The 22,161-nt window shown below is 39.5% G+C and overlaps 1 protein-coding gene across 1 annotated transcript in view; it reads right to left on the bottom strand.

Moving 5' to 3' along the window:
• Positions 1 to 22,161, bottom strand: part of AFF2 (ALF transcription elongation factor 2) — a 343,526-nt gene that overhangs the window by 228,577 nt on the left and 92,788 nt on the right. Inside the window, exon 3 of the mRNA XM_082323594.1 lies at positions 16,927 to 17,817. Within this exon, the coding sequence (XP_082179720.1) occupies positions 16,927 to 17,817 (891 nt within the window). The remainder of the gene's footprint in view (positions 1 to 16,926; positions 17,818 to 22,161) is intronic.

Genomic DNA, 22,161 nt, shown 5'->3' with positions numbered 1-22,161 from the left:
TATAATTAATAATGATAATATCATCTAACAATATAAATATAAGATCTACTATCACTTTGGCTCAGACAGAGCTTAACTTAATTTTACTCTATCATAAATCAAGCCTGTTATCCCTATCCATACCCAGTTGGATGATGAACTTTTTTTCTTCCCCCACCAAAAGTACAACAAATTTAGAAGGGGCTGAAAGGAATCTGTGGGTTTGTTGGGTTTGGATTTGTTTGTTTTCAAACATACATCAAGAAACAAATTATTCTAAGAAAGGCTCAGAAATTGGTCTTTTAAGTGACGACACTGCCTACAGAAAACAAAATTAAAAGCGTACAGAACACATCTCAACAACCAAGATACTCCAGTGGTCAAGGGCAGACTCCTGATATTTTGGCATCTCATTAGAAGTCTCTTACTATCTCTGGTGCCTAAATGAGATGACAAACAACTGGTACAGCACAGACTGCTAAGCAGAAACCACGCAAGCAGACTATTAGAAAGGAGAGTCCGTTGTGACAATGTTAAAGAGATGTAAGTTCAGCTCATTGACATACAGTAAAGCAGAGTCAGGACCTACACTCTAAACCCAAATGTAAATTCTATATGGTTATATACAGAAAACATCCTTGATTCTGAGCCAAACCTGCAAATGCCGTTTCGAGAAGATTCCAGCTACAAAGTCAAGCATCATTAGAGCATCAGTTACAGGCAGTGCCATGGCTCCAAACTCTGCTTGTGCAGTTTGGCGGGGGGGCATGTGCTGTTTTGTGGTGGTGTGTTAACAGTAAAGAGTCAATATGTGCCCAGAGTTGTACTTGAATGACTGGAAGTAAAAATGCATTTAAGAAATACATACTAGATGCATTATTAATTCGATTTTGTTTGAATATTGCCCTTTTGCATCTTGCATTGAGTTATGAACTGTATTTCAAGCTCACGTGTATTTAAAATAATTAGCGAAAGCAACACCAACATTTTATTTTACAATTAAAATATGTTCCTTACTGGTTTTCTTGTGTACTTGTTCATTTCCCCCCAGACATACGTAATGTGTAGACAGATACATTGTTTATTTACGACCCCGGTGACAGTTAATGTGGCATATGTGCCTACAATGTTTGACAGATAAAATGAGTTATTTACAGAAGCTGGGTTTATTATGTATGAATACTGAAGCAGCTATAGTATTTGGAAACTTCTCCATTTATTTTCCCAAGAGCTTGTTTCAGTGCAAGTTGTGGTGTTTTGAAGTGCTACATAAGAGGATAGCACAAATACTCAGTCCAGTCCAATCTATAATGCAGTCGTCATCTGTACGTGCCAATTTCAGAGCGGTTCTTTCTCAGTTTATTTTTACAGGTCTTGATCCAAACATTACTGAAGCCAATGACAAGTTTTCTATAAGCAACAGTGGTATGGAATTCAGTCCTTAAAAATAAAATCTTGCAGAAGAGTAGGTTCGTATCTGGGTCTCACTGTCTGGCATATTATGGAGTAGGCATAGATGTATGGGGGTCGGGGGGGAATGGAGAACACTGTTCATCTATTAACCTTATTTATAAAGGGCCAAAAATTGTTTCCATTTAAGCCAAAAATAAAAATTACACTGACTTTGGCAGGAGCACAAATTGATCCTCCTAGAGAAAATGCATTGATTTTTCCTTTTAAGTAAATAAACCTTTTAAAAAAACTTTAAATTTACTTTTAGTAAATAAGCTTAGACACCAGATTTTGAAATAATTACTTATATCTCTTTTACTTAAAGCCAAATGTGCAAGACTGATGTGCTGTGTGGATTTTTTTTTTTTTCTTTTCCCCAACAGTCTCCTTTACTCCATTTTCTACCCTTCAGTTTTGGAATGGTGCAGACCATTCTCACAGAATGCTGCAGACAATGTCAGCGGCAGCGATCACTGCTTACTGCCTTGGGTCTAAACCTGCTGCCCATGAAGCGCAGTGCTTGCGGTGCAGGCATGTTATGCAAGAGGCTGCAACTTTAAGAGCCCAGTGTCAAAGGTAATCCCTAAGGAGAGTTGTGTAACAGCCACATGCAAAAATGCCTGTATTGGCTCTTCATTGTTGTTTGGTTTTCTGTTGTTGGTGGGGTTTTTTTGGTTTGTTTTTTTTTTGTTTTTTTTAAAAGGAACTCTGTAATTTTCCAAATATTTTTTTCCAAGAGCAATCTCAATAGAGCTGTGTGCACATTTTGCTTGATTTTCAAATGGCTTTATACACATCCTGTATGGTATATGTTTTTATACACACATACAAACTTTTGTTGTAGCTATCCAGGCCTCAAAACATTTGGAACCCTTTCAAGGAATATTTGTGCTGTCTATTGTGGGCAGACCTGAGTTATCTCAGCCTGTGTTTCAGGCTGGGAAAAAAAATGTAAGCCTGAGCTGAAGCTCTCGGCAGAGTTTATTAGCTCAGACACAGAGCTCTGGTAAATGCAGTCCTGTGGCTTTTTTTCTTTTTCCTTCCTCAGAGCAGAGAGAAAGCAATCATTCACAAAGGAAAACTCTGTTCCAAAATACCTGCTATGTTCTTTGCCCAATGTGGCACTCAATCCAAGGTGAGGCTTTGCTACAAGGATGTAAGATTACAATAATCCATATGCAAAATCCAGCCACCAACGTAAAAATACATGAAAAATGATGGGAGAACACATTTAAATACCTTCTCTTATATACATACACAAATACAGAAGCTTTGGTTCTACACCTTATACATGCGTACTATAATCACCTCAAGGTTAAAGAGCAGCTTGCTAACTCAAAGCTTCCTAACAGAAGATATTGGACTGTTTCTCAGGTACCAAGCACTCACTTAAAATGTTCAGGCTTTTCTATGACAACAGTACACGTTATGCTGCTATCACAGCCACAGCTATTTGCAACGTGCATCTGATGGTATATAAGAGGAAACTGGAGTTGGGCAGAAGTCTCATGCACAGCTTACCTCTCCTTAGAGTGGATGTATTAGTGATCTGATCTAAAAACACATTATTGTGGTCACCGCTACTCCCTGCAAATGGTGCAGACAACTCACAGGAAGAGGCTAAGACAGTTCAGAAGTCAGCCAAGAAAATATCTTCCAGGTTCTCCTTTTCTCCAGGTGGGCACTCCTACTGCTGCCTCCTCCAGGCAGCTGGAGTCCAGCACCCTGCACCTGGATGAATCCCCGCCTTGCTCTGCCCTTGCCCTTTTCCCCCTCCAGGCCCTTATCTTTCTGTCATGTTCACTAAAGCATGCACTGATGCCTTCGCTTTTCTGCTCTTCTACCTAGGGATTACAGTGTCTTCCTCTCCTCCAGCTCCTGAGGCACACAGCTCTGCTCCCTACACCGCAGGCAACAAGCCAAACTTTTCTCCTCCCTCCCTCCCTCCCTCCTCTGGCTCCCACACCGCAGACCCACACCCTTCCCCATGGCAGAGGAAACGGTAAGCGCTGGGAGCCATGGGACACCAGCACTGTGGGCAACGCTGATCTTGCTTCGTTTTGAGAGGGACTAAGCGTGAAAGTAGCTGTGGGAACAAAGAGGAATTTAAGAAGTAATTGTATGATCCCACTCAGCAAGAGACAAACAAGCAATGCCAGTAAATTTAAGCATTGAACATAACAGAGAACATTCAGCTGAAAACTAATTCCCTTGGGTCTCACTTTTGGAGGGAGGACCAGAAATGACAATTGTTAGGGCCTGCGGTATTTGTCTGTATCCAGGGCCAAAATCAGAAACCAGATGCAGTGAAGAGCTCCACGTGGCTTTATGTCACAGGAGAGGAGGCAACAAAATATGTAATTCCTTTCCACTTTCGTCATGTGTGATCTATTGTGAAACCACAGCACTGTGCCAGGGAAAGCCTTTTCAGCCTGCGTACTGCAAGTGTGGATGTAGATCTAAGTGGTCGTATGACTGGCTATGTACTGCTTATCTATAATTTTACATCCAGATTTGTACATATGCACACACACAGGGAAAACAAACCGATGATACCACTGCCAGGAAAATAATCATCTATGAAGTCCACAAAAGCTCAAGTTCCCAAACACAGTGCAGAAGTCAACTTTACTTCCAGTACTTTGAAGAACTAGGTACCCACAGAAAGGGAAGTAAGATGAGATCTGCAAGAACCCCACAAAGATGAAACAGCCTGGTTCTGGAGAAGCCCAGACAGAGGCTGTAGCAGCTAGGAAAGTCAGGTAACGGACCCTCAGCACGTTGTAGGCATTCCCCCATGTCCTCTGCCACGGCCTCCTACTGGAGCTCGTGCCTTCAGTTCCGGCTGCCCTTGATCGAGCCTCCTGTTTTGCAAACACAAACTGCCACATTTTTACTAGCAGAGATGCCTTCAGCCTGGGCCCCAAGTCCACTGGTGAAAACAAACCCATTTCTCTTTCCTTGCCCAGCTGCCCCTGTGCCACCTCTCCGCCTGGGACAGCCATGGAAGTACCCCGCTATGCTCCACTGCCACAGGCTGGGTCTCCCTCTGGAATTCTCTCTCTCTCTCTCTGTCTCCACCATTACAACAAAATACCACGGGTAATCCTGCAGAGGGCCAAGTAAATACTCTCGCCATTATACACAGGTTTGCTATCATAAGGGAGTTACGTTCAAGCAAACTTTTTATTAAGGGCATGCCACAGAGATAGCATCTTCTTTCTGCCTCTGGCTGTTGACTTTAAACCTGGAAATCCCACTCAATAAGGATTTCTGACAGCACCAAAGTCCAAGGCAGCTTGCAGTAAAGCACTATACTCTATTGAAATAGTTTAAAGCCCAGCTGACTGCAATCACATCTTTACTCACCATGCAGTGCCCCGTGTTAGCTAATGGAAAAAAGAACGAGCCTTTACATAGTCAGGATCCCAAGTAAACTTGGCCTGGTTAAAGGACAATCCTTACAATGCTTTATATGTGAACAGCATTTCCTATGTATTTGACACAAATAGCCTTTTCTTCAGCATCAGAGCTGCACGTCTTCTTGTTCCAGCTATTTGTTCTTGAACAAACATATTTATTGTGGCTAATGAAAGTGAAATCCCTCTCTCTGTTCATGCTTGTGTTCCCTTCTGTCCTTCAGTGACCTGACATGTGCCTCACCCTAGAAACCAAAATGACTGGAGCAGCCAAGAACATGGAGAATTGTTCTGGGCTCCAACTTCTGAAACCACATGCAAGATTTGTTATGGAAAATCTCCCATGCTAGGCTGTAAAAATCAGCTCCCTTTTAACGTGCTTAGTTATGGAAGTTGCCTCCATCACTTACAGAAGTTTTCCCTTCTACAAGGGCTAGACTTAGGCTGTCTCTGTAGAGGTGCAGCCTGTGGTGAGGAGAAGGCAGAGTCTTTTCCATTCTTGCCACCTGCTCAGATAGGTGTTTACAGTTCCTATAGGCAAGCTATAGAAGTCAGTCACCCTTTCTGTAACACTCTGACAGTTAATTTTATCCCAGGTCACTACCTGTCCTAGTGCCAGAGAATTAAACTGTACCTACATTAGCAAGAAGCGCAGCACAACAGGAGTCGATCTGTGGAGAGAAAGAGTTGGTACCAAGAAGCCAGCGAAGGCAGTGTGCGCGTCTTGGGGGCGAGGAGGCGAGAGCAGGGGCTGCGTGGCACTAGCCTGACTTCTCCTGAGCACCAGGGAGCATCCGGAGCACGTTACGGGCATCCCTGCAGAGCGGCTCTTGTTTTCCTTTCAACCCAGAGAAATTTAGTTCATGTATCCTGAGACCACTCCCCAATGAACCAAAGAGCAGCAACTGGGGAAGATCAGATCTGTTTCCAAGTGTGCTACTAAGATAAACTAAAATGCTAACAGAAATGCACCCTTTTTCTTTCTAGCACCTGGCTCTTGCAACAAAGCAAAGTCAATAATAATATGATATTCCTGATTTGGCTAAACATCTGAAATCTGGTTGCTTATCTGAAGTCTTCCTTACAGCTAAAACAGTGGTTCTGAAAAAGTGGGATAAGAATTACAAGTAAACAGGCCATCTCTCACAAGATCTGATACTTGGGACTAGGGACTTAAAGTACGTAGAATACTAATACAAGCAGAAAAAATATTATTATCAAAATAAATCAAATATATTCAATATACCAAAGTATATTAAAAACTGTAGCAAACAATTTTCTTGATGAAATGCAGGTGCAGTTACATCTTAATAAAATGTGTTTACAAAACCAGCATTTGCAAATTTTAATTCTTCTTCTCCTCTGAAGAGCAATAATTCTCTATATCCCTGCTACATCCTACTCTTGCTGCTAGTCCTAAATAAGTCTTATTCAGACTGATCATTTATGGCCTGATTTTGCTGCTTCTATTCAAAATCAGAAAGCCTTAGTCCTCATGTGGAATTACCTGCACAGCAATTCCAACATCAATGGGTAAGACAGGTCTAACCTGGCTGTATGTTACAATCACCTCTACACCCCTTAGAGGAGGGTCTACTCCTCAGTCTGGTTTATTTTGTTTATCTGGAGTACAGCAAATTGGGTATTTTATGTTTTAAGGAACTGGCAAGAACTAGTTTATCACTACATGGAGAGGACAAAGCAAGTAGAAGTTTAGTGGGATTTAAAGGTATTCACACGCAGAAACTTTTTGAATGCAGCCCTGCCTCCATTCCACATCCCCCCTCCATTCCGTTTTCTATCTGGTGGTGGAAGAAATAATTTACGACAATGAAAAAACGTCAACTGTTGGCACAGACACTGCATATCCCCTCATCGGCTTTTTGTGACTCCACAGACCTTAGGAAACTTTAATGGTAAAGTTTTGCTTTCAGAAATATTGGCAAAGCCCTAAATACCTGATTTCCAAACTCGGATCTGCAAACTATTTGTGGTCCATGCCACCACAGTGCGTGGTCCTCGCCATGAAACCATGTTAAATGGTGACCTTTGTGATCATGGTATTGTGCAGCAAATGATGTGGTTGCTAGGATAATTGCTTTGAATAAAAATTACTCTTTTTAATATTTCCCTAGCTAAATTTGTGCCATATTTCATGTCAATGTGTAACTGCATGTGCTGGCGGGAAGGGAAGATGTTAGTCTCTTCTTCTTCCCAACGCAAAATACATGTGAAGGTTTACTTCACAAGGAAGCCGCTTAAGAAAGCTACTCCTGGATGTAGAGGGAGGTTCAAAATTAAGCATATTCAAGCGTCATTAGCATGTGCTAGCAGAAATTATATCTTTTTGAGATGTTTTTAGTTTCTGATGACATGGAAGTTAGGGTTTCTCGGCATCAAAAAGGATTAAACCCCACAGGACGTGAAGCCTTCATTCAGGGTGAACTCCGAGTAATAAAATCCAAATCCTGACTCCTGCAAGTGATGTGAGGATCTTCACGGTTTTCCAGGTTTACAAAGGGTATGTGTCAGTGTTTTAACATATTTAAGAAAGAATTATCTCAATGTTTATATTTAAAATACTGGCAAATGGAAATGGGTGCCTGGATATTTACAAACAGCAGAAGTAATTGCCAGCTTGTCTTGTGGATTTAAGTGTCACAGCTTGCAGCTCAGTGAAATAGAACCCAACGAGTTTACACATCTGGGGGATATAACAATGGGAAATTATCCCGAGGAAGCGTGCAAGGGAAAGCAGCATGTATTAACTGAAATATGTTTAGACTGGCAGTATCAATTGGCAGTATTAATGGGGATTGAGGCTTACACCTATGATCACTGACTCTTCTCAGAGATCTTTGCAAATCCAAGCAAAAATAGGCTCATTAGCCTGGAAAGTGATTGAATCTCTGCTTACCTTGCCTCTTTGTCCCTCTGCTCCCCAAACCTTTTCTTTACGCTCAATGTTATTTTACAAATGGCTACTTGAACAGCAACCATAGAAAAAACAAAAATCAACACCTACCTTCTTCTTAAGTCCCCCATGCTGGATGTACACAAAATCATCCCCACCAATGTGATCGTGGGAGATCAACCCCAGGATGCAACGTCAGGAAATCTCTTGGAGGTGGTTCCTACGTATTCTTTTATCATGGAAAAGAATGGTCAGGCCCTCCCTAGGAAGATAAATGGGTCCTCCCTACTCTGGGGGCCAACCATGGCCTCTACCCTCAGTGAGGAGTTTGGTATCTATAATGCTACATAGATATCTCTACCTCCTTTGTGTGTATTAATTTAAGAGTACGAACTTACCCATTTGTCCGGTCTCATTTACATACTTAACTAAATTTATGCTATTCTGCTGCTCTCAACTCAGCATGAGGGAACAGGAAACAAACTCTGCAGTGACCCAGCAGGAATAGAAAGGCAAAAGTGAATTCTTCTACTCACAACAGGAGACCTGGTGTTGGTACTTGCTACATCATCGTGATTTTCAAAGGAGCAATTTTAAAACTTCCTTTGGCCTGAGATGAAACTCTCGGCATTTTTAAACTGTTTTTCTCTTGCTTTATTATATGAGGGAACGATTTAATGTTTCTTTTAAAATGGGAAATGGTATCACTCTCTCTGCCGTAACGAAAGACTGTTTTAGATTGTTTTATTACACTATTTTTAAATGCACATTGCCATAGCATTTCATAGGAGTGTATTTACATTTACCTTTCTAAAACACACAGTATATTATGTTGCAATTAAAAGCCCACAAACTCAATCTGATATTTCTTCACTAATTTATTCCCAAGCCAATATGTATTTTAATGTTCCAAACCGTTGCTAATTAACACATGGAAATATTTTAACATGGATTTTGATTAATTCCATTTAACAGTCTAACCAGTGCTAAAACATATGTGGTGTGTCATTTCTTTCTTTTGAGGAAGGCATTGGCATTAAATCTTTCAATCTTCCTGAGCACCAAATGCTAATTTCAGGAAGATTAAATAACAGACTGCAGCTACAGTTTCCTTTCTTTACTTCCCAGAAGGTGAAATGAACATATTTATGTGGGAGGAATTTCTTTACTGCACAAGCCAAAATACAGAAATTAGATTTTTTTTTTTTTTCTTTTCCAACATTGCTAATACACTAGCAATCGCCTGCCAACTAAATAACTTTAACCTATATCTGCAGTTCATGGAGAGTTGCCAAGTTATATGTTCAACTTTCTTTCACTCTGTTTTTTTTTATTAAAGTATTCCCATATGATGTTTTCACCTGCAGCTCCTAAATGCTTCTCCATACTTGAATCAGAGACAACTTACAGCTTATAGTGGGGTGGCTCCGACCACAAAGCCAGAAATGCTCATGTAAGACCCTCCTCTGATTTTCACACTTCAAAGGTATCTTATAAACATGATTTATATGGTATTGCTCTAATGGTTTAAAATCTGAGTATAATTCTGCATGCCAATGAAGTAAGGATACAAAATACCCAGAGGTACGCATGCGAGTAAGCATCTTATGTAAAAATGCAAGAACACAGAGCAGGAGGAGGCTGCCTTCTGGATCACGGGTTAATTGCTTGCATATCACATACAGCTTTTCACAAGATGGAGTTGGATGAGCTTAAGAGCAGCTAAGCGCTTCTGCTCTTGCGATTCCCACCAGAAAGCCGACCACACCTGAGGACTGTAGTTCCTCTTATGTCTATGGTGAGTCCAGTTTCCCTGTCCATCCTCTGCTTCATGGTCAGCACGTTCCTACTGAAAGCTGAAGCAAAGGTTCACTCATGGGTGTTCAGATCACACCCGTGTCTCCTCCATGTCTACCACACCTCTGTTGCGTAAGTAACCTTTTCTTCTTATTCTTTCCCTAGGCCTTATTTTACTTGTTGCAATATTCTTTGTAAATCTTCATTCAGCTTGACAATATATGGTACTATCCCTCCTCCTTTACCTTTCGCTAGCCGTACTGCAGTCTCAACTGCTAACATAGCATCTGAACAGTGGTTTGTGTTTGGTTTCCTGTTACCTCTACAACATCTAAGCACACTTTCTGCACCATTCAGCTGCCCAGATTCCTGGCATTTGCAAGAGAGCATTGCAGTTGTTCCTTACTGATCTACGCCTACCAGATAAAGCAAAGTCCAATCTTCTACTTGACTATCATTTTCATCAGGATTAGAACTTTCTTCTCTGAGTCTACATTTACACCCACTGCTTTTCTTGTATTTTCTTTATGCCTCTTTTTATGTATTTAACAGGTGTATGTTGGATGTCGTGTTTTCATTTTCACTAAATGAGTGGCCCTGGGAGAAAGTAAATTACAGCTACTAGCAAGTCCCCACTCTTGTTCAAGAAGCAGAGGTTGTCCCGAAAAGCCACAGGCTCAGTCCCAGTCATGATTCACAACAGCTGGCATTGCCCATGCAAAAATGTGTGCATACTCTCTTGCCTGTACTTTAAAAAACACGTGACTTCTGTGTTCTCAGAACTATTTAAAACCTTAATTCCTGTGCTCTCTGCAAAGAAAATAACAGAAGAATTTGTGGAAAAAATATCCAAAAGTTGCAACAGGAAAAAGCAGTGAATATGTAGGTAGGTTCTTTCAAACTAGCTGTGTGTTACTTTAAAGATTTGCATCAGATAAAATAATATTTAACATAGCTGATGGTAAAGTTTACAAATGGCCATTCATTCTAGCACAGAAGGCCAAATGCTGATACCCAAATACCTGCCAATCCTGTTCTCAGTAAGCAGCATGCATGCTGTTCACTCGAGGGCTGATCACAGCCCAGAGTGAAAACACACATCATAAAAAATTCAAATACCTGAAAATGGCATTTTCTCATCTTTTCTTACATAAGCATTCTTTGTTTTACAGTTCACAGAGAATATATTTATTAAAGCAGGTCATGTTCCAGAAAAGGATCAAGAAACAGTGCAAAGGCTCCAACTTGGTTACACCTGCTGGACTGGTCCTAGAAGAACGCCCTTGTTAGCTTCCAACTAAGCAGACAATCAAGATCCAAGAGCATCCTTTCCTTACGTGCTTACATGCCAGATGGATGGAAACAAGATGCTGAAAAATTAGCTCTACCAACTCCTTGTCATTATTCAAAAAGTACATTACCAGTCAACGTGAAGATATCACAACACTTAACACCATTTTTATATGGCTTGTGATGTTTTCCTTAAATTAATGGGAGGAACAGGAAAAGATGCAGTTTTAGTTATGGAAAAGCAGCCATAATAATGCTTTTTCATCAGATATCTGAACAATATTCCTCTAAGGGTGAAGAGTAAATATTATAATGCCCTTTCCTAGTCAGATGCACCAAAGAACTGAGGACCACTCATCAAAAGGAGAAACAGGATTGATAAAGATTTCTGCCTTCTGTTTGATTAAAAAACCTCTACAAATTAAACTGGCTGTAATGAGTGTGAGAAGTACCAAAGCGACCGTCCCATAGTCACACACCAAATCTACTGGCGGAGTTACGAATACACCCTACAGTCCCCCTGCAGCCGTTAAATGATGCCTCCACATCTTTGCTCAAGCAAAACAAATTCTACTACCGCTATCCCCAAAGCCTTTGAGGTCATTTTACTTTGTGACATTTCATATGACACCGTTTGAATAACAGTATTTCTTACACTTAACTTGGACCAATAACAAGCCACTTATAAGCAGTTACTTTGGCACTGGGAATTTCAAAAAGGTTAAAAAAAAAAAAATCACTTTTCAAGACTGACTCTTCACACAGAGGTACTCTAATTTCACTGAGATTTTTTTTTCTTCCTCTCAGCAAGAAAAGATTAAGAGCAGCTTAAAAAACAAAAACCCACTAGCAAATGCACAATGGGAAAGAAGCTATCTAACCCTTCCTTCCCCAAACCAAATATACATGGTCAGTTCTTTTAACCACACCTATTCAACTAACTGAAATTAAAACTGCCCTGTTCTGCAGTCTGATGTGAAATGCGAAGTTCCCATTGGTCACAGTGGTTCAAAATCAGGTCCCAAATATGCTTATTTATGTCTGATTTAAAATAAGCAAGCTGTCCGCTTGCTATCCCTGCAAAATAGCTTTGCTAGCAATTGTCCAAGCAATTGGACAGTAGCCTTAGAAAGGCCACAATAAGAGGTCTTCAATCGAGTGGTGTCATATGGTCTTCATTTAGAAGTATCACAAGAACATTACTTCTCACAGTATTTACAAATCAAAAACATACGGCTGTAACCTGTAATACTGCAAGAAATACTGCTCTTTGGGTTTGTTTTTGGCCTCAGACTTTTGAAATATGAACCAAGCAAAGGGATTTCAGTTTAATGCGTGATTCAGTCCATTCTTCTTCAGAGCTCAAAGTCTGGGGGACTGCTAAAGCTTCCATCTGAAAAAATTGATTTGCCCACAACTATGGTAATGTACTATAGTTGGCAACTAGAGTAGCATGTATATCAAAAGGGTGTGGGGGTGGTTAATTAAAGACATCTACTTTCCATTTAATTAAAAAAAAAAATAAACTGGCTTTGGTTCCTATAAAGACTTTTTATAAGTCATACATAAGCCTCTTGCATTTACTATTTAGGTTCAATCAATATGGTTATCTACCTGTCAATTTTTCTTGCTCTTTAATGTAGAAAGAGAGCAGCCTTTTTTATAGCTAGCTCAGAAAGTACTAAGCTAATCAATACATGCAGCGATAACAAAATGATTTGAAACACGTAACAGAAGCTTATCACTTTGCAGTATACTGAACCCATCAAAATATTTTCCTAGAAGTAAAGTGAAAATAGAAGTTCTCCATTTTTTATTACTTAAGTGGGTGGTGGCATAGATGTTGTAGGCCTTTTGGATTTGTTCCTAGCTTTGTATTTTGGGGAAAATTTGGTATACAAGCATTTCCTACTTTGTAGGAACATGAGGTCAATTTTGCAGTGAGATTTAAAAACTCTGCCTTGAGAATCAAACATTATCTCAAGTGCCCTTGATTTCCCATCCCTAAACATTTATTGGAAATCCATGCACTGCTCTGGAGAACTGCACACAAGATTTTCCAGGAATGCATCTTCTGATGTTCCCACAGACCTTAAACCCCTTTTCTTTACTCAGTACTGTCAGTAAGTTGTGTTCGAGCCCAGTCTGGAAAGTACAGGCTTTCTTTCAGCTATCTCCCACTGAGTTAGTTGATTTGAAATAATTTGTAAGCATCTGATTCCTAGAGGTTTAAATATACGTACATGTATCAAGATTCTGGATTTTAATGCAGCAGAGAGAGGATCAGCTGTTATTGTGGTCTCTATCCTCTACTTTTTTGAAGAAATGCATAGGATTTAACTATGCAGTTCTTGGAGTAGTAAGTAACAATCATCTGCCATCATACAATTTAAGTAGGTGGAATTCTACATAATACACAAGTTCTCTGCAATGTCCCAGGCTTGCCACGGTTTACCAGATGTTAAATGCAAGCTCAGAATTAATATATATATGTATGTAAGTATGTATATAAATACAGACTAAAGAGATGAGAGTTAATAAGAAAGGAATAGGAACTAATGTTTACAGCTTGAGGCTTTCTATCAATTTTTCTATCAGTTTCCGCTCCAGGGCCACTGTTATCAATTCTATGTCATGATATCTGGCGCGCTTCTGCATGTCCCCCTGAAGTCACACGATGGCCTTATGGCCTCCCGGTTCTGAAAGGTCTGCTTCACAATTTCTGCATCTCAGAGGCTGGCAAGCCTGGGTGCTAGTGGTTACACTGGGTTTTACTCAAGGCACCAAACCATAAAATTTTTTACCTTCACCCTTAGAAAACAATACTGATAAGTAAGACGAAGAAGAAAGGTAAAAGAAATCAAAAGGATCACAAAATCACAAAGAAATCCTTACAGGACATAATTAAAAGTCTACAGAGTCTCTGCTGTTCCTATTTCACTACAAGAATGGCCACGCATGGTGCAGACAGGTCTGAACTAGCTCCGTGTGGGTGAGTCAAGGTCTGGAAATCACACAACAGCATCCACTCAGAGGCAAGGATTAGTCCACAGGTGCGTAAGTGCTGCTAACACTGCGTGCTGACCCGGTCTCGTAAGTCTGTGTGAACTTACCATGAATCTCTACAAGCTCAGAAATCACTAAACCACAATCCACTGCACAGTGGAGACATGCCAGCAGCAAGGCATTAACAATGTTGTCCACTCCAGAGGAGCTGAAAGATGGATAGGCATCTCCAAGGGCAGAATTGGGCCCAGCAAACGAGCCAAGATTCTTAGAGCAACACCTCAAGTGACACAAATTATGTTATAAAATTGATCACTTCCTTACACATGGCAGAATGCTTCCAGGGCACTCAACATCCTCTTCCATTAAGCCATGATAAATGAGACCATATTTCCACATCAGTCTGAACTCATCTTTTAAATCTGCTGGTTCAAATATTTGGTTACTTACTCCCCTCCCCCTCCTTAAGATAGCAAAAATTGTCTTTTTCTTTTCCAACTTTGAATGCCTTAATAGATGCCATTATTGCAGGACCATCACCTAGGAATTTTATTTCTTCACAGAGTGCCTCATCTTAAAAGCATGCAAAATTTTGAGAGAAATCACTGAAAAACATTTGGTGTGCAATCTCTATGCGTAAGCTCAGCAACTTGAAAAAATGGACTCAAAGATACAGGAGAGCCACAGAACAAATTATGGAGAAGTGCCCTAAACAAGTAACTCTCCTACTGCTAGTCTGAAGAAGATCACCATCACCACCTAGAACAGCGTTAGGATGGAAACCTGTGGAGCAGGAGCAAAATTGTTTCGAGCAGATCACTATGGCTCGAGGTGGCTAGGGAAGGTTCATAAATTGATAAGCACCACCGAAGGATCATAAGCCTCCACATCAATTGTATAAAGATTACAACAGAGCCACTCGCTGCAGTCATTCTGAAAAGGTTATGGGTTTCACAGGTGTGCACTGTCAGTTCTGATTAAGCTTAAACTAAACCAGTTATCTATAACGTTGGATTGGAAGGAGTTTTATTGCTGAACGCAGGGTAAATCAAATTCAGGATACACATCTGTGGAAAAACACAGAGGGCCAAAGTTCACAGTCCTGACACAGGCAAAAAAAAAAAATAATCCAACCCTCCAAACTCAGGAGGAGATTTGCCTCTAAAAGATCCATCAGTCTGGCTCTTGTCATATGTTCTGTATCGGAAAGGAAAGTTATTCGTCACCTTAACACAGCTTTGGGTTTTCTTTCCCTCTTCAAATTATTGTTTGCTCTTATAACGCAGACTGTTTTAAGATTATTATCTGCATTCGTTTCTAAAGTGCCTAGAGTTTACCATTTATCTGATCATAAATGAAATTAATTATACACCTATACTTTTCACTATGCAGCATATAAACTAAAGCAGCTATAGCAACAAATTCACAATGTAATTTTTCATCTGTGTGACTAGGAATCTTTCCAAAAACAACAGTTCACATCAGAGGTTCTTAGAGCTATGCAAGAAGGCTGTGGGTGAAATCCTGCACCCAAAAACCATTGCTAACAGCTCAACTGATTTCAACAGTGCCGGGATTTCACTCAAAAATTAAAGAAAAAAAAATAATGCATTCTTAATAGTTGATACAAGTTGCAAAAGGTACATTGTATTTCCAAAAATACTTCGTATTAATGCTGCACTTTAAAGAAGTGCCTCTGTTGACTCACAGTGTTAATAGATGGCAAAAGTGAAAAAATGTATTTGCTTTTGCAACATCATTATTTCCTTTGCATGCAATTATTTACTTGCCAAACAATGCTAGCGACAAATCGCAACAGACTATGAAGCCATCTACATCAGCAGATTTTTAACCTAAGGTAAAAATAAACAGAAACATCTGTAAAGTAATCTTGTACAAAGCTACGTTTATTAACAAATACATTTTCTAATAAAACACCATCTGCAAGCAACCCTCAGCTTCCACTTGATATAAATAGGCCTTTTACTGTTTTCAGATGCAGTTCCCAGAAAATTATTCCAAGCTCTACTGCAAAACACATCAGTCTTTGTTGCTGCCTGGAATGTTAATAAATAACATCAAGTTTTTAAATAGTCAAACACATTATTGGCTTGAAACAATTATTCCAATAGAAAAAGCTGACCTTTTCCAATAAAGTGGTTTAAAAATGCATCGCTCCTCATTCCTACTCTAAAATATTACCAAGCAGGGAAATATTTTGGGGAAAACAGAAAGCTATGAAAAACCCATACTGCAATTCTGCTCATATGTACACTATAAACCTACCTTGCAAAGGTTACTGCTTTAGAGAAACTCGGAATAAGAGAAAAAGTATACACAGTAGAAATAGTTCAATTGGTATCCTTATTATACATCTGTGCTTGGAATGGACATGAATATGAACCAACTAAAATGTTCCTCACAGGACTACTGTACTGACCAGCAATACAAAATGCAACAGCTTAAACTGTTGGTAGCAGAGATTGGGACTGAATCCCAATATTCAGAGCTCTTCAAAATGCATAAAAGCTTTAATGGGACACATTTTCATCAGCATTACTCAGAACTTAAGCCACATTAATTCCATTAAAAGCAATGGGAATTTAGCAAACTCTGCAAATAAACTCCTTACTGGTAGAACTATTTAGTACCACTGAAATTTGAACACTGCCATTTTTCCTTAGAGTTTAAACCAGCAATCTTTCTACCAAACTAGCTCCTAACTGAAAACGCAAGAGCGAAAACTGCAGATGAATTGAGATATTAAGAGTTCTCTGTCCAGAATTCTAGCTGGTATAAATGTACTGCATCCAACAGAGATCTAGCCTTTTAATATTAATTGGAAAGAAGCAATGTTAGTTTTCCAAACTGTGGTTTTAAAACTTCATTAAATATTGCTACTAGGACTATCACAACAAACTTTGCCAAAAGTAGTCATGCACGTTTTAGAAAAAAAGGAATGGTTTAGACCATAATTCCAGGAAATGGAACTGCATATTTCCAGAGGAAAATATTCAGTGCATGAAATACTCAAGCGGTATGAGAGAGAAGATATTTTAGACTACTTACTTCAGTAACAGGAGGAATGTTGAGCTTTGGTACTTTGTTCTTCGAACTAGGTGTGTTCACTTTTCCTTCCAGCAGTGTTCCAAAGGACTGATTTCCATATCCACTCTCAATTTCTATCGGAGGTTTCAGTTCAGGTGAGTCATTGGGTACCTGGTCCTGACCGTCCATAGGCCTGACATACGCTGTAGGCTTTTGCTGGACCATGCTGTTTTTACAGTGAAGTCCTGGTGGGAAATTCTGGGTCGAAAGACCATTGTTCGCAGATAACAAAGATGTGGAAGGAAGTGGGGATCCAGGACCATGACCTACAAACTCAAGCTCTGTGGGTGACTTCGAATGACTGTTTTCTTTGTAAGTATGTTCTCCAGCTGCTGACTTCGAATGAGTATGCCTCCTTGAATGTGAAGATGCTGCCATAGAATTTGCTTCCTCAGTTCCTCCACTTTTATGCTGCTCACTCTGACAATTATAGAGGTCTTCATACCTGCCCTGTGGCTGGTCATGAGAAGAGTTATGCTTTGTCCGACTCTGCTGACTACTGGATTGGCTTGGCTGGGCCCCACTAGCGTTGTGACCACCACGTGACCAGTCTGTCCTCGACTTCCGGCTGCTCTGGTGACTGTGTAGCAAAGTAGAATTAGATGACAATGAAGAAGGCGGAGGCATTGATGTCGATGAGTGGCCACTGATCTGATGAGATGGGATCATCCTGTTTCTAGGTTCTGGGAAAAAGTTCTGTTCATTTTTGTCAATGGGTGTCTGTGGGACAGAATTCTTTGGGATTCCTACAAGGTGGCTCTGGTTGGAATGGTTGGTTAACAGGTCCTTCATCTCATCATAATTTCCCAATGTGTTCTGGACACGGTTTGCAAGGGCATCGCCTTTATTTGTCTAAAATATTTAAAAAAAAAAAAAAAAAAAAAAAAGGAAAAGAGTGAGTAAATTCCTGATTACGAAGTTACTGCTCAGAATAGTCTTAGAAGATGGCAAATGTTAGCTGTTTAATGGTGTCATGCTGACATTTAATTTAATTTCAATTACATTTTGCATATGTTATGTAAGAAAAACCTATCAATAACTGTGTTCAAAGAATCTCTTGAAACAGGCTTGCATGAGTAACACTTGTACACTGCTTCCCATTTTCTTAAATGTGCTCTCAGAGAAGTGTTTAAATTGCATCAGTTATGGATGTTAGGAGCAAAATAGCCTAGTTTTATGTCAGAGATGTTGGGCCCGTACATTTCATATCGTGCAAAACATGAATGTGCAATTACTGGCTACTGAGCATTTGAATTGCAATCACACAGTTTATTTAAGTATGTTATTGCTTTATCAGCCCCTTGACCCATAGTCCTGCCATAAATAGAAGCTGGGTAGTCTGTAATAAACATATAGCGCCAAACTCTTCACTCCAGTGTAACTCCAATTACTCTTCTATAGAAGGTTCAGTTTCACCTAAGGTATCTACCACCTGAATCCAGAAAAGAAAAAGCTTCTACACACTCAAACGCTATGGTAGCTTCAACTAAAAGATCATTCAAAAGTATTTTCTTATAGAACATAAATAGACATGATTGCCGCATTCTTAAGTATCAGGATTCTTCCGTTGTCTGCGGGCTGGTTGTATTTGTGAATCGTGCTTTTCTTTGAATTCCAGTAATTATTAAAGAAATACTGACTCATCTGTGTTTCACTGCTATTATACTTTTTCTTTTGAACGATGAAGTGTTTTGGTTTTTTTTCGTTTTCCCTTTCACTTGTAAAAAGCTGGACAAATAAGCTGGAAGCTAGAATTAATACACAGCTAATTTCCTCTCTCTTCCTGCTGTAGCTCACTCCACAGAGACCCAAAGGTACCAGCCTTCTTACTGACCTTCATGTTCCATTGAAACGACCAGCAGAGAACTAAAACATCTTATTCCCCATGCGTATTACTTTACAAGACTCAAAGGATAAAAACAAAGCAAAACTATAGTTCCTGTTCAAGCAGATGGTTAACTTCTACAGTCTGGAATTAAATGACAAAGTTGCAGTGTATGTAAGATCCTTCAGGATACAGCCAACTATACTGTTACTTATATTTGGGGTTTTTTTCACTCAATACAGTGAGTAGTGCCACAGTCCAAAAACACCTTAACACCAGGCCATAAAGATGGAGAAAGGCAGCACTATGAGCTTGCGCTCAGAGAGTGCCGCGCTTCATTCCTCGACAAGGGATCCTACCATGCCACTGATCCCATTTTCCTCAAGTATTAAGCAGAAGTTTGAGTGATGAAAAAAATCCATGCATGGATTTCTTTTGAAATATCTGCTTGTATTACCCACTGCTGAACTAGTCAGGAGATGAGAATATCGCAGAAAGATATTATTTTTTTTTTCCTTAGTACTGCACATGCCATAAAAAATGTTGAAAAAGAAGATAATAAATGCAAATTTCCTTTTGCTCATTCTCAGGGACTGTAACATACGTTACTACTGCACTGAGGCAGTGATTTAAAAATTAACTGTTCAATGTTGTTCTCATCTATATACATTTTGTCAGTGCTCCTAACTGACACAGTTAATAATCCCAGTTGTGGAGAACCACGAATCACTTTTATTCACTAACTAAGTCCCTAGGTTGGTCATTTTAGTGGCAAAAATTATATTCTAGCTAAGCCAAGAATAAGCTCTTTGTATATGAGCAGTCTCCTTCAACTGAGTTGCACAATGAGCTGTTTGGGCAGCAGCCAAAACCAGGCTCTCTCTGTTCAACCCCCAAATTTAAAACAAGGAGATTCCATTGTGCTTAAGGGCCCAGCAGGAATTATGATGCGAAGTCTAAACACTTACATACTTGTTCTGTTTCCTCTTTCCCCAAACACTTTAACTCCTTATGGGATAGCACATGGGGAACAACCAAGTATCGAAAAAAGCCTGACCACCAACCTTCACCTCTGGTTCAGCTACACTTCCAGGGTGCATTTAGCTTACTTTTCAGAAAGCAAAAGGTTGTTTGTTTTTTGGGTTTTTTTTTTGGTTTGTTTTTTTTTTTTTTTTTTTTTTTTTTTAAAAGAAGAGTACTGACAACATATCATCACTGTAATACTTCAACATCACAGCACATTAAACGACTCTTCTCTAGATCCTCACAGAGGGAATCAATATTTTAATTTGAATGTAGAGCTTTTCAATCATTTCTGTGTTGGAGGTATCCGATTCTCTCAACTTATTTTCTTTTACATGTCACATAAAGATAAATAAAATTTTGCTTGATATTAACTCTGTTTTATGCCGAATGTTCGCATCCTGAGGATAAAAGACACTGCATAAATGCTAGGTATTATTATTTGTAGTCATTTACTGGGAGCATTAATAAAAATGTATTTCCTGAAAAGCATGGAGATTAAATTAATTTAAACATCCTTAGCATATTTTAAGTGCACTAAAGCTCATATCCAATAGTTACGGAAGTCAATGGAAGGATTATTACTCTCTTCAACGGCCTTTGGACCAGACTGCAAAGCAAAAACACATAGTGAATGTGAGTAGTAATTTGGCTTCTGCTTAAATAAAACCAGAGCACACACAACTAAGACCAGACTTGTGCATCACAGCCTGAACGAGCTCAGGTGTGTAGTGCAGTGTACTACCTGCATTTAAGACATAAAGCATAACATGAATGTTTTTATTTTATTTCCTCAACAAATTCAGGGCTCTCGTGAGAAGCAGAGTATTCCTGACAAGGCTGGATACCAGCAAGTCAAACACAAAATCCAGCCATAATTTCTGGTTGTTCTTTGTTACTTCCAGATTGGGGACAATTTCTACCTTCATATTCTGGATAATTGGCTGATTTCTTAAAGGAAACCTCTGTACATCTTACTTTCTGAACAGCATGTTGAATCACAATTTTGCCACTGTCAAGAAAATGCAGTATTTTCCGAGTATTCCAAGGCATAAATTATATGCCTGGTTTGTGACTCACGGCTAGTAGCGTTCCCCCTCACTCTAGGCTATTGTTAATTTAGGAAATGTACACCTTCCTACATTTCCTTCTATTGCTTTCAGAAAAGATCTGTAATAGAATCCTATTGGAAGACTAATTTGCTAGCTAGCTATTGCATTACAGTTTTAGAAAGAAAAGAACTAATACACTCAAACTTATAGGCCCAATTTACAAAGGTTCTGTGCAAAATTTTTATGAAACTTGAGGCTTCATAATTCATTCACCTTCTCAGGCCTCATAGTTAAATTAACCTCTATGGATTAGAAGCCGAGATCTTCTTTATGCTAAGCTAGAATAGCAGGGAGGGGCTTTACCTGAAAAAGATAAATGATTTAACATTCACCAAAAGCTCCCCAATGGAAATGCTGCCCATTGGGTTCTCTTTCTCAAGTTCAACTCTTCTGAGGCAATTCCTTTGAAAAGTAACAAAAGTACTCCTACTGTTTTCTCTAAAATACGCATCTCTGAAACTCTTTACTAATTCAAGACATTAAAAGGTATCAACAATTCAGTAGTAAAATTGCAGCTTCTCTCAGGACAACTCTGACATTGCTTTTTCAAATATCTGTTGTCGTAACACTGCAGGCTCTTCTCTGGTCGCTTCTGCAAAACCAAGCATTAGCAGGCTGCCCCGGAGTTCGAAGGCAAGACCTGCAACCCACATGTCGGTAACACAGCCCTCGCTGCCCAACCTTCCCAAAATAACACTGGGTGTCATCACATCGTCAAAGGTGTTCTTTTCCCACACGAGACAGCAGAGCTTCAAAAGAACACTTTCATCTTTTAATAAAGGTGTACAAATGTATTTTATATACCCACAGAAATAAATACATCATCATGTATGTGCACACATACACATACCACAAAGAATCAATGTATAAACATGCACTGGTCCGAAACTATAGTGACCACCTACGTTTTATTTGACAGAGGGACAGAAATAAAGATGCTGTAACAGCTAGAGCAAAGAGATGATAGATGGAGGCAGATACTCCACACATCTCATGATACACAATGGCAGTAAGCTCCATAAGAAAATTTAGCTTCCTTTCTTTGACCATTTTAATATCCCCAACTTTAGAGAGGTCTTAAAACAGCTGCCAGTTGTTCAGTCTTTAAAACATCAAAACAGCAGTGTTTGTATCCCTACCCCAAGAGTCCCTTCCCTGGGTTACTGTTGAAGCAAATGAGGAATGAATGATAAGCAAGTAAGGGCACTAGGTATGGGAATAAAAGAAAGGAAAAGA

The sequence above is a fragment of the Platalea leucorodia genome (assembly GCF_965183815.1).
Source record: "Platalea leucorodia genome assembly, chromosome: 10".
In the NCBI taxonomy this organism is placed as follows: domain Eukaryota; kingdom Metazoa; phylum Chordata; class Aves; order Pelecaniformes; family Threskiornithidae; genus Platalea; species Platalea leucorodia.
This window is presented reverse-complemented; position numbering and strand designations above follow the sequence as displayed.